This window comes from Hipposideros armiger, unplaced genomic scaffold (assembly GCF_001890085.2).
Source record: "Hipposideros armiger isolate ML-2016 unplaced genomic scaffold, ASM189008v1 scaffold_811, whole genome shotgun sequence".
In the NCBI taxonomy this organism is placed as follows: domain Eukaryota; kingdom Metazoa; phylum Chordata; class Mammalia; order Chiroptera; family Hipposideridae; genus Hipposideros; species Hipposideros armiger.
Window position 1 is genome coordinate 488,162 of NW_017732161.1, and position 18,800 is coordinate 506,961.

The 18,800-nt window shown below is 39.7% G+C and overlaps 1 protein-coding gene across 2 annotated transcripts in view; it reads right to left on the reverse strand.

The window, feature by feature from the left end:
- The window catches only part of SAMD3 (sterile alpha motif domain containing 3), a 37,584-nt gene extending 21,504 nt beyond the window's left edge, over positions 1-16,080 (reverse strand). Inside the window, exons 1-4 of one of the 2 annotated variants that reach the window (XM_019628828.1) lie at positions 15,789-16,080; positions 15,618-15,705; positions 14,739-14,928; positions 11,874-11,981 (exon numbers count right to left, since the gene is read on the reverse strand). In XM_019628828.1, the coding sequence (XP_019484373.1) occupies positions 11,874-11,981; positions 14,739-14,928; positions 15,618-15,696 (377 nt within the window). In that variant the 5' untranslated portion in view covers positions 15,697-15,705; positions 15,789-16,080. Of the gene's footprint in view, positions 1-11,873; positions 11,982-14,738; positions 14,929-15,617 lie in introns of both variants that reach the window. The other variant, XM_019628827.1, reaches the window with a different exon arrangement.
- Between the last annotated feature and the right edge of the window lie 2,720 nt (positions 16,081-18,800).

Below are 18,800 nucleotides of genomic sequence, written 5' to 3' on the forward strand. Positions count from 1 at the left end.
TTATAAGAGTAGATGAAGTACAATCAAACAAGGAATAAAGAAAAAAGAAAGCACGCTCCTCTCTTTTTTTGATAAGCTCTCTCTCTTTTTTTTCCCCTTTAGCAGTCACTATACCAGTAGTGAAAATGTGCCCTAGCTAAAATAAGCGCACTGGTAACACTTGATTTAATACAGGAACAGGCAATTGGAATTCTGTGTTTCAGCCTTAACTATTTTCTAGTGTTTCTCTCTCGTTCCATTCATTCATTCAGCCACTAGTTATTGGAGTCTGCTATGTGGCAACTACTCTTCTACCATCCCGATTTCTACAATCCCCATTCTGTTAGCTTGTTTCTTTTTCCCATGGTCTCTTCCTTATCTATGCAGACCAAGGGTGTAAAGTAATGACAAGTTTTGTTTGCCATATTTTGGGCCTTCCTGGGGTTTTTTGAAAGGTGATATAACTGTGCCAGTGTTAAGCTTGGTTTTAATACAACATTTTAGCCCCGGGGTTTCAAGTAGTGATGTTAGCTGTAGGACCCCTTTAGGCTTCTGAGGTTGTCATCTTATATTTAGTATCACATCAGTAGATAACTTCAGTATTCCAAGGTTATAAAATAGTGCCTGGTACAATTTTTGCCTTCTTGTTCTAGATATTTTTTCCATATGTCTCTTCTCTTCAACATCATGATAGGGACTATATAGCATGGTATTATTTTTACCAAATGCCAGAATGCAGCTGGGCACATACAGACTCTTTCAAAGCCAGAGAGACAAAATCAGAGACATCACATTTTCCTTTTCTTTACATTAAAACAATTTAATAAGAATACAAACTATGCCAGTGAATACAAGTCAAAACTAGTGTTAAACAAGAAAAGGGACTCATCAGATATTGAAAATACAATTCTAATTTGGAAGCAGGTAACTAGAGACACAGTTGTTTCCTATCCATAAAATGATGCTTGCATTGGATTAAAAAATATTTACTGTGAGGTTACGATTATTCATACTATCTTTATTACATAGAGTTGAGCAGAACACCAATAGACGTCAGCCTAAAGTAAGTGCAAGGAGCAGAAAACACTGGCAAATGAAGAAAACATTAATATTTCTGTTCCCACCTCAGAGCTCTATGTTGAAGGGTTACAAATCTATCATCAATAATCTCAATGCTCCACCCCAGATCTTGGACAACTTGTACACTGTTCATCTTGTACACAACACATCTAAAATAATTCATAATCTTTTCTATTTTAAGCCAGTTTTCCATTTGCTATAGACTGAATCGTGTCTCCTCACCCACTCCCCACACACCAAATTTATATGTTGACGCCTTAATCCCTAATGTGGCCTTATCAGGAGATAGGGACTTTATGGAAATAATCAATGTTAAACGAAGCCCTGACATGATAGGATTAGTGTCCTTATAGGAAGAGACCTCAGAGAGCTCACGCTCTTTCTCTGCCATGTGAAGTCTCAGCACAAGGTGACCATCTGCAAGCCAGGAGGAAAGCTCTCACAAGAAACTGGATGAGCTGGTATCAAGATACCAGCTGGTATCTTGAACTTTCCAGTTTCCAGAACTGTGAGAAATAAATTTCTGTTGTTTAAGCCACTCAGTCTGTGGTACTTCGTTATGGCAGCCCAAACTGGCTAAGACACCATACCAATTTCTGTGTTTCTTTTACTGTACCTCTTTTCTTAGCAACTCAAGCTTAATACTGTGAAGTCCTTTTTATCTTAATTCCTCACTTCTAGGTATCATGAAATATTCTCTACATCTTATCTTGTGTTTGCCTATTTCTCCCCATGGTTCATGGTAGTACACAAATCCAGGCATTCACCACTCAAATGTAGACTATTTCAGTAATCTACTTGAATGGACTAATTAGCTTATGCTGGACCAACTAACCCATAAATAATAACCATAAGCATTGGACAAAATTTTTTTTTAAAAAACCTGAAAAACACGTAAGAATGGGGGGAAAAAACGGCAGATTCTGAAGAGGAATCTACACTCGGAAGAAAAGGAAGACATGGAGTGGGTTTCTCTTTTTATAACTTTTAGCATGAAGGCAAGCCTCAGTCTGTGTTGCTAAAAACTGTAATAGAAAACCTGCAGGCTTTATGGACTACAGAACTGGGGGTAGTGACTTATCTGGAAAAGGAGTAGAGCATCTCAGAAAGGAGAGAATGAAGGGGAACTACAAACTCTGTGTATGAACTGTCCAAATCTCACCCTGACCCTGTACCACACATGTGCATAACCCTACTAAGGATAAGAAAATGAAACTTAGATTTGAGCTAATATCTAGGAGACAAAGTTTTCAGCTTGAATACAAACAATTTTGTTGCTTGTTAACACAAAATAACAAACAATCAACATTCCTGGGTGAATAGGAAAGAATCAAGAGTTTCCACATTGTAACATTTTGATGTCCAGTATAAATCCAAAATTATGTAACTTATTTTCTAAAAAGGACAGAAAAAGTGTGACCCATTCTCAAAAGTTAAAGCTGTTAACAGAATGTGATGCTAAGATGATCCAGGCTTTGGCGAGGATTTTTTTTTTTGGGGGGGGTTAGAATATGGGGAAGGAAACAGTGTTGGGGAATTAGGGAGGGGGACCAGCCAAGTTGTTTTTCTTCAATCTTAGTTGTGGAGGGCGCCAGTCGCCATCTGGCTGCCCATCTGCAGCTCGTGGCCTCTAGCTCAAGGTGCTGTGTTACAATCTTAGTTGTGGGTGGGCGTAGCCACCATCCCATGCAGGATGAGTGGAACCAGCAGGCTTGTTGTTAAGAGCACACGTTTTATCCACTGAGTCATCCGGGTGACAGCTCAGCTCAAGGTGCTGAGTTCAGTCTTAGTTGAGGGAGGGCGTAGCCCACCATGTAACAGGCAGTCTTGTTGTTAGGAGCACGTGCTCTCACCAGCTGAGCCATCCTGCCACGTGTTGGCAGCTCAGCCACAGCTCAGCTCAGGTGCAGCGTCACTGACCCATGTGGGAATCGAACTGGCAGCCCTGTTGCTCAGAACTCATGCTTTTTAACTCTTAACCAGCTGACCCACCTGGCTGGTCCTTGACAAGGATTTTAAAGTGCTATTGTGACAATGTTCAGTGACATAAAGGAACATATGTTAAACTGATTGAAGTAATAGGAAATTTTAGCAGAGAAATAGAAATTATTAAAAAGAGCCCAACAGAAATTTTAGAAGAGAAAATTACAAAATTAAAAATGTAAAAACTATACTTGATAGGATTAACAGTGGAATAGAGATTAGAAAAGAGTAGTGAAGGCAGAGCAATAAAAATAATACAATCTTAAAAATAAGGAGAAAAAAGATTGGGAAAAAATAGGATAATAGATCATTTTTTAAATTCCAAGTTCTGATACTTTATCCCCTTACATAGCCCTAAAACCTTCTCCTGCTTGACCTTCTGTCCAATTTTACATAAACACTGACTTCACTTAGTGGACGGACCAGGTGGAGGTAGCCAATGGCTTCCCAGGCTACTCCTTGATTCATGACATAGCTCAGGGTCTCAGCACACAAGGCCAGTCTTGCTTGATATAGTAACCATGCACAAGGAGAGGCAACTCAAGTTCTGAGACAACGGCTCCTAGCCTAAGTGAATGACCATAGAAAATTACGCCAACTCAGAGCTGGCTACCTGAGGTCTGGATAGGTTAAGAGAGCTGTCAACAATGTTATTCAAAAGTAAACTTTCTCTGTAGCTTGCCAGTTCCTAGATTCCTATACAGAAGCTCTTATTGGGACTGGGTAACCCTGTGATGATGATAAAACGGGGGAGTATCCATAAGAAAACTGTCTCCAGAGAAGACAGACAAGACGTACAAAGACCATACAAGAGCTAGAAAAGAAGCATGACTCCTGGATACGTGGCTGTTGCTGGCCTCTTACATTTGTCCTGATCACGTAGTAAATTTTGTTCTGATTTGAGAAATCCTTGGACAATGACTTCATCTGCTGTCTTGTGAAACAGTGTATTCTGAAGGACCATTCACTAGTCATCTGTGTCTTTGCTCCTACGACGGGGGTCTACAAAGGAGCTGAGTCGTCTTGGGGCTTATGTAACTTGCTAGCTGTAACTCATGTATGAGCCATTTGCAACCCACATCTCCAAGACCCCATTTCTAGAGACTTCCCTGTCTGTTAATAAATTTTGAATACCTTTTCACGTACTGAAAGATTTCTGGGATTAGACAGGAACCAATGTAGAAATTTAACTTCAAATCTGAAAGTCCCATAGTTTAAAAGTCCTATAGTATGAGAGAGCTGAAACTTCATATTTAATACTTGACCATGCTGGATGTTTTGCCTTTTGTAATTCATCATGTAAAACTTACCCTTTTTCCAATCGTTGTAGGCATAATAATCGTCCTATTTCCTCACAATGTAACCCATACATTGAGTGACATGTGTGATTCAGTCTATTGTACACCCCCAGAAATTCTTATGGGTCTAGTGCCGTGCTACTCAATGGACAGGCCTAGAAGAGCAGTGGCATTACCTGAGGGCTTCTTAGAAACACCTGAATCTCAGGCCCCACCCCTGACCTACTAAATCAGAGTCTGCATTTTAACAAGATTCCTGAGTGATTTTTTAAAAGTACATTAGATTTTGACAAGCACAGGTCTAAGGCACTGACAGCTTTCATTTAAAGCCCCCAGGTGACAAATGTACAGTCAGGATTGAGAAGCTCATTGGCACAACATAGAGCCTCTTTTCCCTCTCTACGGCATCTGTCACCATTTCCAGCAACTCCATTTTCTCTGCCTCTATCTCTATCTCACACATTCCAAAAATATTCACTCGGAACAGAATCCCCTGTGCTGTTTCAGGTGTTTGTAGATGTGCACTTGCTGTTTGCTTGGCTGCGATGTCCTTATTCTCTTCTGCCCCATTTTCCTTCAGTGAATCTCTAATCACCTCTCAAAATCCTCCCTCCGTTTTTGTGAAGACCTTCCTCCAGAAATCTTCTCCACACTCAGCTTCCCTGAAAGCCTTGTTTCTCCCTCTTCTATGCTATTTCTGCACCTTCTGCACTTCTATTTCTGCATCTTTCTCAATATTGCAATTATTAGCTTATATAGCTGTCTTGTCTATGAAACTCTGAGTTCCCCTAGGCACACTAAATTGCTCCACCCCCAGCCACTGTCTAAATAATACCTAGCTCTAGAGAAAGCCTGGTCCAGAGAAAGCACTCAGTACAAACTTCCATATTGAGTGAACGAATGAACCCTGACTTAGGTAGGACATCTTCAGGTCATTATTTCCTACAGTGTTTTCTATAATGTTAATAGATGTTACACAACAAAAGAGTTCTGGGTTAACATTAATTGGGTTTTCTCCTGTACGACTCCTCACAGCCTTTACTGTGTACACTGGGAATCTCCAATCAGGGAACAGAATTAGAATGTAATACTTCCACAACACAGTGCCGCTGGGTGTAGACCCATGTGTTGGGAGATGGTGGGCGTCTTCGTTTCTTTCTGAAGAATCCTTGCTGTTGCACTGAGCTGGGATTCAACCTCCAAATGTGCACTTTATCGCTTGTGTTGTCTGTGATGCCCCTCTCAGTGGTAACTGGGTTTCTCGGCTCAGGTTCTGGACATCCCTTCTCCTTCCCTCACGGTGCAAACTCATTCAAAAGACTAGTTTCTGCTTTTTCCCCATGGCAACAATTGACCTGATGTCGCAGACCTTCTGAGGACTAAAGTAGATCCTCTTCTTGCTTGGACCCTGAGCCCTGGGGAGGACTCTAGACACTGCTGTTGTCTGTACTTCCTGGTGCAAACCCTGCTGCTTCCACTTAGAGCCACTTGTTAGACCTGAGGTCAGAATTTGGTGAATCTCTTCAGACCCTGTACCTTGGTGACTGGCCTGATAATAAAACAGCAATGATTTATGAGCTCCTACTATGTGTCAGGCCCTAAGCATTTTTCACACCTTAGCTCATTCTATTAATTTCACAGGTGAGAAATTGAGGTCCACTGAGGTCCTATAACTTGCTCAAGATTATTAATTTGGTAAATAGCAGAACTAGGAGGTAAAACTAAACTCTTAATTACTTGCTTATTCTGCTTCTCCAGACTTACCAACCTTGGCCATTAGTAGAGTTGGTGTCTTGTTCTCGTGAAAATTAATAAAGGGGAATCTCACTGAAATGGACTTGGGGTTCCAGAAGGAGGCCTTCACACAGCACGTCAATTACAGGAAAAATTGTCAATTTCAGATCCCAACAGGAGAATCCTCAACAGGAAAGCATCATCAATGATAGGCCTCAACAAGAAAAGATATACATTGCATCTCCTACAAGCAGTTGACTATTCCAGTAACTCAGCCAATGAGAAACCATCATCTCCCCAAACTCTTGCTTTACTCCAATGGACTTTCATTCAAAACAACCCCTCTTAATTTTCTCTTTTTACTTCATAAAATAATGTTCCTATCATTTATTGTTGGACTTGCCTATGCTTTTTGCTCTAGCTTACTTGTCCCAAAGTACAATTCTTTGCTGTTCCCAAATAAACCCATTTTTGCTGGTAAAGTAACGGACTTTCATTTTTAAGGTCAACATTGTAATACCTCTACCTCTCTCACCGCATCTGCCTCATACAGCTGTGACAGAACCACTATGTTGAGGAGTTGGTTCTCAAGATATTACATCTCATCATAGTGTCCTACCCATTCTCTAAGATGGTCACAAATATTTGATTTAATTAAGATGAGTCCACAGAAAATGCTTCATACGTCTATTCCTTCATGTAATGAAAATCTGTTGATTGCTTACTCTGTGCCAGGCCTGCAAAGGTGAATCAGACTGGTCTCTGACTACCCCCAGAGCTTTAGGCCCATAGAAGACACAAATGTGTAGGTAGTGAGAAGAGTCATCACACATTTAACTGAAACTTGTACTAATGGACCCGTAACTAGGCTGGCGCACTTCATCAAACCTTCTCTTTATTACATGCTGGATAAAATGCACACACAACTGTGGTGCCCCTCATCTGTGCTGTGTGTACCCATAAACAATACAGTGAGTGTCGTCCATTGACATTTGCCTTCCTGAGCAAGGCAAGATGGGTAAGAGCATTCTATAACATTTCACAGCAGTAGCCAGACCAAGAGATAAATCGTCATTAAAATAATTTTTAAATATGCATGAAACCATAATTAATGTATAATTATGCTCAAAGGCAGAAGTAAAACATCTGCACACATCTATTTAAAGTTTAAGCAAAGTGTTTTTAAAGTGACATTTAGGAAACCTCTACCTGTTTATGTGAGTTCATGACTTATTAGGTAGTAAAAGGAAAGTGAAAAGTTTCAAAGAGTGTAGATGAAAAACAAAGGATAGCATTGCAAAAAAAAAAAAACAACCTTTCCAAAAGATTACCAATACAAGTTGAGTATGGTATATTATAATTCTTCCGTCAAAAAGTACATTTAAGCAATTTAGTAAAGAGCACGGTATCACCTATCACCAAAAAGAAAAAAAAAAAAAAAAGGAAACTACATTGTGTCACAGCCACCCTGGTGTTTCCTTGAGACACGAAATTCCTTCCTTGGGACGCACACACCTCTACTAGAAATTTTTCAAGAACCAAAATCAGGTGAACATTTTGCCTGTTGAACCTTCCTTTTCCTATTGTTTGCAAATAATCAGGATGGAAAATACATATTCATTTTAGGGAACATAGGAAAAGCTATCACAAGAGTAATGACTGCCATCTTGTGTGGTGTGATAGCAGCTGCCAGGTAGCTTAATGTTATCTCACCTGGACCTACATATGCTGGGCAGTGTTCCTACCCCATGTTGTGCACAGACCACCTGACAGACAAGCGGAGGAGTCAGGGTTCCAACCCAGGTGTGTGATACCCACAGCCAGCTCTCCTTCCACCATCCCTCCCCGTCTCTGGAAAGCAACTGGCTTCACGAAAGCCCTGTAACCAAACACCATCAGCTTTCTAGCCTGTTATGTGTGAGTAGCTTATAAACGCCTGGAATTTAACTCTGTTAAAAAAAAAAGATAGCATATTTAGTATGAATTGTAGCAAAAGGTCTACAAAAAAAAAAAAAAACACACCACCAACAACAAAAAAACCAACTGATGCTATTAAAATATTTATCCGGCTCCATAAAAATATATTCAATTTTTTATGGGCTCACATTCTCAGTTCAATTTTAAAAACTCCTATTTAGCTTCTGTGTGCCAGGAACTATGCCAAATGCTGTGTTTACAATGACAAAAAAGGCATGGTCTTTGCCCTGCTGTGCAATCTAATGAGGGACTACAGACTTTCAAGTCGCCGATTTCATTATGTAGTTTCACAAGTAAAGCAAAGATATTTGCCTGGCCTGGAATGTCAATGGAGGGGCGACTGAAAGAGGGATTTGGAACGGACTCTTCAAGGATGAGCAAGTAGGTAAAGGAAGGGAACACAGTCTGACACAAACATGATGCAAAAGGCCCTTAATCAACACCTGTTAAATGAATAGTACTTTAGGTAGGAGGGCAAGAGGAAGGGATCAGGATGGCCGCCATGATTTTAGCTCACTGGCTGGATGATGGAGCCACTGTCTGAGATAGGACACAGAAAGGGAGCAAATCTTCTATCCCATTCCAATCACAGCTCTGGATAAAGGTCGGACCAGAGGGAAATTATTTAAAATAGGTACCACTGCCTTGTCCTTTTCTGCCCCTGCCCACATGCAGCTGATTGCACAGAAGGGGCACCTGATCCATGATGGACTCATTAGTTTCTCCTCCCCAGTTAATGAACTAAGCAACACTGAAAGACTGAGTCGGGTGGCTGGAACGACCTGAGCTATTTTCAGGAAGAACTGCCTTTGGAGTCAGTGCTATGGCAAGGGAGTAATAATGCCAGTCAGTTTGAGGAGGGCAGCACAGCCCTGAGGAGTAGGATCCATCCATCCTCAGAAGGAGAAGAAAGGGGATGCGGCAGACGAAGGATGCAGAACAGACAGACACGGCTATCCCAGGGCTCCATGAGAGGAGGGTTTCCATCCCTGGCTTCCCAGCACCAGTTCCTCCAGGTTCTGCCTTTGGATGCTATGGAATGCTTTCCTTACAATAAATTCCCCTTAAGTTAGAGTGGACTTGCGGTTCTAACACCCGAATATGTATGCGGCAGGGGACATGAGTTCATTTCTGGACATGTTTAACTCTGAAATGCTTGTGGGTGAAGATGGCCAGCAGGTGGTCAAATAAATTAGGGGAGACTTTATGAATAGAGAGAAAGATGTGGCAACAGGGGCTCTGGTTTCCAAACCCACCAGTTTCTCTCTATCTCTAAGCTGGCCTCATTTTTTTTCTCCCTCTTGCCAGGTGCTATGAAGAATGAGAAATACCATGAAACACAGGGCTGCTCCTGTGACGAGCCATGTGGAAAATTGGGACTAATAATCCAGCCCTGTCAGAATCTCAGGACAATGATATGGACGGAATACCATCAGAGAGCTTAGAAAAGAGAAAGATCCTACACGAATAGAAGGTTTCACCCTCATCTCCCACTGGCAGCAAGTATAGAGAGGAGAAGAGTCCTAAGGAAAGAGGGAACGCTACCTGTAGCAGTGCTGTGTAGATGGTGGTACACTGGGTGCCTTCCGTGTGCTTCCGCTGAGCTCCAGTGGGCAGGCATCACCTATTTTTAATGCTCACAAGAGCCCCATGAGGAAAGTAGCATTGTTATTATTCTCAGTTTTCCGATGAGAATACTGACTCACAGTGGTGCTTGGGCCAGACCACTGGGACTCATCATCGTTCTTCCTGTCTCTGTCCACACCTGCACACTTATATAGAAGGGGCTGCCTACTTTTAGAAGATCTGTGGTGGAAGGGAGAGTTGAGAACTCATGGTTTACTCCATGCACCTGTAACCACACCAAAGGAAAGGCTCAGAATCTCTAAGCACCCATGAGCAGAAAGGAAGGGCATGAAGCCACCAGAAAGCGTGTTTATATTTTCTGTACCAAAGTTCAGACCAGGAAGACCATGGGGAATGACTCTCACCAAGGGCATTCATTGCCTTCCACCTTTGGTTCCCCACCCCAAACAGGAGCCAGTAGCATGGAGGAAGATGGGCCCTAATGCGGGGAGAGCTTGGGGACCTGGGGTCTTTCTGACCAGGGGTGGGTGTGCAAGGTGGAAGGTGCTGGAGAGGAAAGAGAGCAGAGAAAACGGCCCAGATCCGAAGCCTATTTTGCAAGAACTCCTGATCGAAGATACAGCTTTTCCCTGTACGCGTGGGGTGCTGGGGCCTGGTGGTAGGGGTCTGAGGCAAACGTCCTTGGTCCCTTAAGCTCCCACCCTGATGGTGGCAAATCCTCTGTAGAGGTGAGAATGGCTCAGTTGGTAAAACTAGAGAGAAGCCCCTTGACCTCTCTAAGTCTCAGTTTTATTCATTTCCAAAACAGAGACAATAATGCCCACCTTCAGGACTGCTGGGCGGGCTACACAAGATGACGGTGTAAAGGGTTCGTGAAAGCCATAAAGAACTACACCCTGGCTTGTCTAGTTCCCGATTATTCTCCTGTGTAAGTTGGCATCTCTCCTTTCAATGGTAGTACATTTAAGGAAAGGCCTTTGCTCAGCAGCCGCTGAAAACATGTATCTTGAGTGATGTTCCCACACAGGCCAGAGGCTGGGAAATGCCAAACAGGCTGCCTCCTGCATCTTACCTATAACTGCTCTCAGGACTGTCGGAACACCGCATTCCTGGGTCTGGGTCTCTATGTCTATAGTTTCCCTTTGTTCCAGTGTAGTCCATATTGAAATATTACACGATTTAAATCCAGTGTAGGAAAACAGTAGTCCCCCTTACCTGCAGAGGATACATTCCAAGACCCCCAGTGCCCCAGTGAATGTCTGAAACCACGAACCATATATATGTGTGTGTGTGTGTATGTGTGTATACATACACACACACACACACACACACACACACACATATGGTTCTTTGGTACTGTTCGTAATGTATATACACTTTGTTTTTTCCTATATAATATCTATGATAGAGTTAAATTTATAAATAAGGCACAGTAATAAGTTAACAACAATAACTAATAGTAAAATAGAACGATGATAACAATAAACTAAGGGATACTTGAACACAAGCATTGCAATACTGCGACTATCGAGCTGATAACTGGGACGGCTACTGAGTCCTAAGGGGCAGGGAGCACAGACAGCACGGATGCTCTAGGCAAAAGGATGATTCACGTCTCAGGCAGGATGGACTGGGATGGCCTGTGATTTCATCATGCTACTCAGAACAGTGTGCAATCTAACACTTATTAATTGTTTATTTCTGGAATGTTTCATTTTATGTTTTCAGGCTGCAGCTGAAAGAAGGTAACTAAAACCATAGAAAGCAAAACTGGATAAGGTGGGGGGGACTACTATATAAGGAAATGTTTACCAAAGCAGTGCGTCTATCAGGAATAGTCAAATTAAAACAACAGCTACAAAATTCAAAACAAAAACAAAGACTCCACTGAAGGCATGCTTTATAGGACATTTTCACTGAATAAATTCTATCTTTGTGGCTGCTGCCAATCACTCTGGACAGTTCACAAAAGAGAAACCTGTCTTTTTCCCTTAACGATGTGTGCTTGAAAGACACATAACATAATGTCAAAACTTCACTTTTCCAACACAAGGATCAGAAAATTTAACCTTCATCTTTTATCAAACATCTTCATCACTTGATTAAAAAAAAAATTCCCTTCCAGGAAAACAAAAAGTTTCCACTTAGAAATACATTTAAACACATGAAATCTCATAAAAAAGAAAGACAAATATTATCATTTGTCTTTAAAATGTTTAGAAGTTGGCAACTCACCTCTGTTTCAGTACTCTTTGGTCAATTAGTCCAGTATCAAGGTTTTCAGCTGGACAGAAAGATGCAATCTGCTCCCTACAGTTGGCTGGACTGGAAGACTGTTCATTGCTGTCAACCCAGAAAGAAGAGGTGGGTCAGGGGCCATTCAACAGAAGCTACAACCTTTGACCTCACAGCGGCTCTGAGTGTAGGAGTGCGCCCACAGTAAACATATGATCTGTGTCTACTTCCAAGATCCACATTAGAGTCATGACTAAGAGAATTAAAAGAAAGACCTTCTGGGGTCATCTCACTCAGTGGTTCATAAAGGCAGTCTACAGGAGGTAGACTGATGCCAGTTCACAATGTTATTTCCACTGATCAGTCATACTTCTAAATGGTGTTAAGATAATCCTTTCCTTGAGGAAATTATGGTGATAATAGAATGTATCTTGATTGGTTAATAGTCTTATTTGGCCAAAAAAAAAAACAATTAACTCTATGTCAGCGCCCTTCTCCACTCCCTGCCACTTTTAGGGACCTTTTGTTATCTGTGAAACCTCATGATATTAGAACCACATTCTATTTTCTGAGTGAAGCAGCTGAAGCCCAGAAGGGAGAGCAACTTGCTCACCACCACAAGCCACACGATAGGAGTGCCCGGGGTTGACCTCATTTTTCAACTTCCTGTTCAGTGATTTTTCTGTCAGCTTCAAAAAGAACAACAACCAAAAGCAATGGCAACTACTCCTACCTATTATATATTCCTATCATTTGCCTAAGTCTGAATATCCTTTCCAGATGTGGCTTACAAATCCTTCTCAAAATAACGTACCACGCAACCATTAGCCATTAAATGAAATATGCACTCAAGTTGAAACCCATTTGCAATCTTTAATCTAGAATACCATTATAGACTCTTTAGAAGGAGTCTTGAGTATCATTTATTCTACCTGCTTTGATTTACAGTTGAAACGCAGAAAAATCTCCAAGGTTTCTAGATGGGTAGCTAATATCAGAACAAGGGTTTGAAATCAAGTGTTTTGATACCTAACTTCGGGGAGGGTTCTTTCTACAATACCATGTTTCTTATCTTTATTAAGCACTTTCTGAGTTTAATTAAATAACATATTCTCATGCCTTTTTCTATTATCATGATTCCCACATGACAATATACTTGTCAAGTGACAATATATTTGACAATAAGCAAATATAACCAATGAGCCCACCTGCAGTTGTGGTTTTGTACCAGAACAACCCTTAAAGTGAGTCAGCTACATACTGGGTAGAGTGAAAAACCCTCACTCATAAATCACTGGTCAACCATTGTTCCAAGTCTTAGCTAAATTTGAAACTAGCTCTTAATCAGGTTAACAAAGCTTCGTATTTAACAAGAGACTATTTTGGTCTGGGAGAAGGAAAAGAGATTTTGTCAAAGATTGTGATGCTCCTAACATTAGTGTGAATTAACATGAAGTTAGATACTGTATTACTTTTCACAGACTACAGATGAAGCAGCAGGAATGTCAACATTTAACATAATCAATCTACGTCAGTGGTAGACCAGAAATGAAGCCCAGATTTCCTGGCAGTCTGGCTAGTTCTCTTTTACTGGAGAACATTATACACTGCTTTGCAGTGGCAACAAGGCTGTCTGTTTTCTTCCAAGTTATGCTTAAGGCCATATCAAGATTCCACTCAACTGAAGAGAACTTCAGCTCAAAAGCCCGACTCATCCAAGAATTTCAGGATATTGCTTTGAGCCTTCATTGAGGTTCACATCCACCCTTTGCTGGAAAGAAGTAAAAGCATGCAATGGTAACTTCACAAGTCACATATTGAAGAATGTGCTTTTGCATAGATATGTCAAAATCCTTCAAAAAAATAGGATGGTATAATCTCCAAACTAACCATGGACCATCCCTTCAAGCTTACTGCCCCTTCCAAGTCCCAAATATCCAAATATTCTAGAAATCAAACTACTTAAGCCAGGTCTCTCTAACACTATGTTGGTTATCGGAGAGCAAGACATATATATAAAAATTACAGGTGTAATATGAAAAAAATACATAGAATAGATTTCATCAAACATCACAATCTTATTTTTAAAATTAATGAACAATTATTCTACAGCAATTATTTAACCTTAAAAAACATGCAAAATTCTAGAATATGGAAAAACCAAATCAGAATGCTTGGAATGATCCTGGGGCATAAATGTGTAAAGTGAATATTGAAATTTTGTAATTCCTGTTATCATTGCAAAAGTCAGTGGTAAAAATAAAAACAAATGAAAGCATCCCTAAACCTCAAAGCGACCACAAATTTTTCTGCATGACTTTTGTGGGATGCTATCATAGCGTTCAGTATTCTGAGAACACTCTTGAGAAATTAGAAAACCCATTGTATCAAGAGTCTTTAGCAAATGGTATTGTGAAGACCTGCAGCAAACTATAATGTGAAGGCCTCTAGGGGAGAATATAAACTAGTTACTATAAGGAATCCTTGGCAAATAAACACATACATAAATAAATAAAGAGTTGAGGGAAAAGCAAAGGAGCAGCAAAAATGCCTTTCCCAAACCCTGACTTTAAGACCCAAGCTGAAGGAATCCATTTCTACCCATGTTGTACGTACATTTCAACCACTTGTTATAGAAGTTTCTACATAGGACTACCCTAACCACTGGAGTCAGTGTTTACAAAGTGGTGCATTAAAAATACGCATCTCGATTCATAAATCTTTGCAAGGAGTGTTCTTTATGCAGATGTTAGAAATACTGCACACACAGTCCAGCTGGAAATTGTCACAGTTTTCAAACGTCATGCTATAACCATCATGGGGAAAGCACAGCAGCAAAGACAAAGCACCTGTGAGCAGACTTACTCTGGGGCTGCTGCTGTTTGCACAAGCTGGGCTGGTTCTTTAGGGCTTCCGGGAGACGTCAGTCCTTGACTCTTCTCCTTATACTTTTTAATTAAATCCATCAGAACTGCCTGGTGCCCAATTTTTTTCACCAGCTGCTGAACCATCCGATCATTAAGTGCTAGAAGGGCGACCCCACTTACTTCCTCCTCTAGGAAAAAGAAAGAGAAAAAAAGCCTCTATGTGCCTGTCTGCTAAAACATTGTAAAACACAGCACTCTGAGCAAGAAAAAAATTATTTCTGGTGTTACGATGATCATCTAAACTTGTCTTCTGATATTATACAAATATCTATATTTTTGACAAAGATAGAACACTGATATTGCCTGATTCCAAATCGATATCTGCTCCTAAGAAAAAACTAGAACATGGAGTCACAATAAAATCTTATTACTTCTACATTATTGCCATACACACTACCCGCCCCCTCCTCCTTCTGATTCTTTCTTACTGGCATCGTTTTTTATAAGGAAAAAAATCTTCTCAGAAAATTATTCTTAATAACACCTCCCAAGCAAGGCTCACTACTTGGAAATCCAGCACTGCACAAAACACATGCTTCATTATTAAAGGAAAAAAGTAGCATCAAATGATAACAAATATGTATTTTAAATCACTCTTAAGACTTTATTTTATTTGAGTTCTTTTTGAAATATATTCTCCTGTGGATACTAGGCCACATGCAAACTCTGCCAGTCAGTCAAGAAATGCAAATTCCCCACTGCAGCAACTCCATATCCACACTCTCAGGCATCAGGCAACACAAGCAATTATCAATAACAAAGCACACTCAATATCTATGCAGCTCAATTAACATTGTAAAAAGCATAAACAACTCACCTTGAAACCTATGAACTAGCTCTCCTAAGTTTTTCTCCACCAACCAACTGCAGACCTGATCAACTGACCAAGCTTCCATTGCTGTATCCTGTAAAAAAATACACCTGTAGAATAGAAGGATTCGTCAGCTTTTCTTGCTGATTGTTGCTTTATTTTATTTTAGATTTTTACCAGTCAGTTATTTAATCTCAGCTCCTTCCTTTGGCAAATTCTTTTCGACTCTCAATACTAAGCTTCTTTAAAATTGCTATTTTCTGAATACACATCTACAAGTGGCTAGCAGAACAAACACTCTTTAAAAATGAGACTGATTTGAACCTATTTCCTAGTCTCATTGCTCATATTTCTCCATCTTCTACTTTTTTGTCCACAGGCATCCAGTAGCTTTACTAACAGCCAGCCAGAAGTGTACAATGGTACCCAATCCTGTACCATTAACACCCAGGTTTCTTCACAAAGAAAAGAAAGGTGTGAAATTCACCACTACTAGGCGCATCAGGAAGTGGTTGACATTTACAAAAGGGGTAGGCAGGGGAGGAAGGGAGGAAGCACCAGATAAAAGCCTTACAGAGATACTTAGTAAACCAAGACTGGTTAACCCCTTGCTGCTGCTGCCCAGCTAAGAGACAGAGCCCGTAGCTGCTTCTGATTACTTTTGGATTAGCAAGAGGAGGAAGCAGAAGCCAAATTTATCTAATTTCTCTGAATATTTCTTTCCTTCCTTCCAGTAATAGTCTTATATATTCCATTCAGTTCTAGAATTTTACTGAATACCATTAAGATTGGTAAGATAGCTGGGAAAAACTAGCACGCTGATTGAAAACATTTTTTTTTTTAATTTGGGCAGATCCAAAATGGAAAAATTATTAACTATGTTAATCATAAGTGAAAGACGTGCTTTCAGAATTTAAAGTATTCTCTAACTATTCAATTGTTTTTGCTTGCTACTATTCATCTGTAACCACTTAGAAATTTTAAAACACGTATACCAGTTTCAATGATTTTTCCTGTTTTCCTGAGGCAGCTCTCTGTGTGTGTGTGTGTGTGTGTGTGTGTGTGTGTGTGTGTGTGTTGTGTGTTTATAATTCAATCCAAATTACTTTTTGGACTGGGAAGAAACTGAAAAAAAATGCAAAACATTTTAATCTTTTAGTGTTACTTTCGATTTCATCTTTCAACCAAGATTATGTAGATTTACTTGTACAGTAAGACACTGACTCTTTTATAAAAACAGGAAAATGCTACTCTTGGAGACATGGAATCATACGGAAAGATAAAAATATTAGATCATGGATTTACATTTATTGCTAGAAGTTCTCAAAATAAATTTTGTATTTTAATTTCAGTGTATTTGAGTAAGTTGACGATTTCCAACATCACAGAGAGGTGGAAAGGGAAAACATATTTACCTTTCATACTTGACAATTTGAAAAGATAACAGCCTTCAAAAATCATTTCCTAGAAAACAAGTGTACTTCAAAGTAATAAGCTACATTCTTATAAGTATTCACAAACACCAAGCTGCAAAACTGAAAACAAGGGTTAAGTACAGAATAACGCCGTTCTGAATTACAGCAGTGGATTTAATTTGCTAAAACAACAGTAGCCACAGAACTCCTCCCCTTAGGCTAAGCAGCAAGAGCAGGGTGTGAAAAGTCATTATTTGCACGACTCTGGCGTAAATTAAAAATCACACCTTCCTGTCACACTTCTGGCTTCCTTGTGAAGAGTAGGACTTAGAAGAAGAAAAAAAAAACAACAGATAAAAAAAAACGAAACCAATTCTCTAAACCCCAAGATTAAAAGGTATGCAAGGCCAGAAGATACTTCCCTGCAGCCCTCAAAGGATAAAAGGGAATTTAAAAATAAAATGAGTACTTAGAAATCTTCTCATATGTTTTAATTCCTAGATTTTTACCTAATTCTACTACTGGGGAAAACAAAACAGCTATCAAATTATAACCTCATACAAACAAAATAAGATTTTTTTTTAAGTACTACAGTTTTGAGAAGGTCCAAGATGGTGGAATAGGCAAAAAAACACTACAGTGTTTGCTATATTTGTTTATTAAAAACACTACATTTGTTTTTCTGAGTATTTCAGAAAATAAAATAATATCACTGCCTAGATAATATAAAATCTTTAAGTAGCAACCTTACAACTTCCTCTCACCTACAGAACAGATAGATTATTTATGATTTTATACATAAAGGAATAAAAGATATGTCAAATCAGAAAAGACACATCCAGCAGCTTTACTGCATATCCAGAAGTTGCAGAAACATCTGAAAGGATTTTGAAATGTGAAGACAAGTACTATTGCTAAATATTTTAAGACACAATAATACAAAGAGAATAAAAATTATTACTAACATTATGTGTGACTACTCCAGCCAAACTATTTTCATTACTTGATTAAATTATACTTCAGTTAAAAAAAGTTTCTATTAAATATTAAGGGATCTCACTTAATTAAAGCCAGGAAAAGCTAAAACTTTAGCTAAAACAACCTAAATGTGGGCAACTTTTATTTAACAAATTTGTTAAAACTCCAAAGGAAGGCAATAGTGCAAATTGCTATGAGTTGGTTTATAATCTTCAAAAGAGATGTAGCATATAAAAACATCAACCACAAAAAAGCACTTTTTAAGGAAATATGAAAAAAATATTTTGTCACTTTCTTTTCTGTTTGCATTTTTTGCTTTTAAGTCCCCAGAATCTCCAAGCTAAGGCAACAAAAGATTTTTAAAAGTTTTGCTGGTGGCATATGCCCTTTCCTGGGTTAATGGCTCGTTCTGCCCTGAGAAAAGACATCTCCCACCAGGGCTGTACTTGAAGGGACAAGCTTATGGGTGTGACTATTGCAAGGAGCAGTGTCCCCGCAATCTTGCTGGGTAGCAACCTTACTCCAACATGAAGCAAGACATCATTGTACTCTAGTGGAGCCAAACATCGCATCCACTCTGTGCCATTGCTCCTTCCAATCGTCACCAGATCAGGAGGAATAAAAACTGGAATAGTCAACTAGAAGACCTGCATACTTTAGTCATCAAAATGGTTACTGCCCAGATACACCAAAGAAGTTAGAAGCCTTACCAAGAAGATAAGACACCTACATAAGCAGATATAACATAAAGTCAATTATGATGGGTGTCATAAAAAGCACTATGAGCCGGATTTTC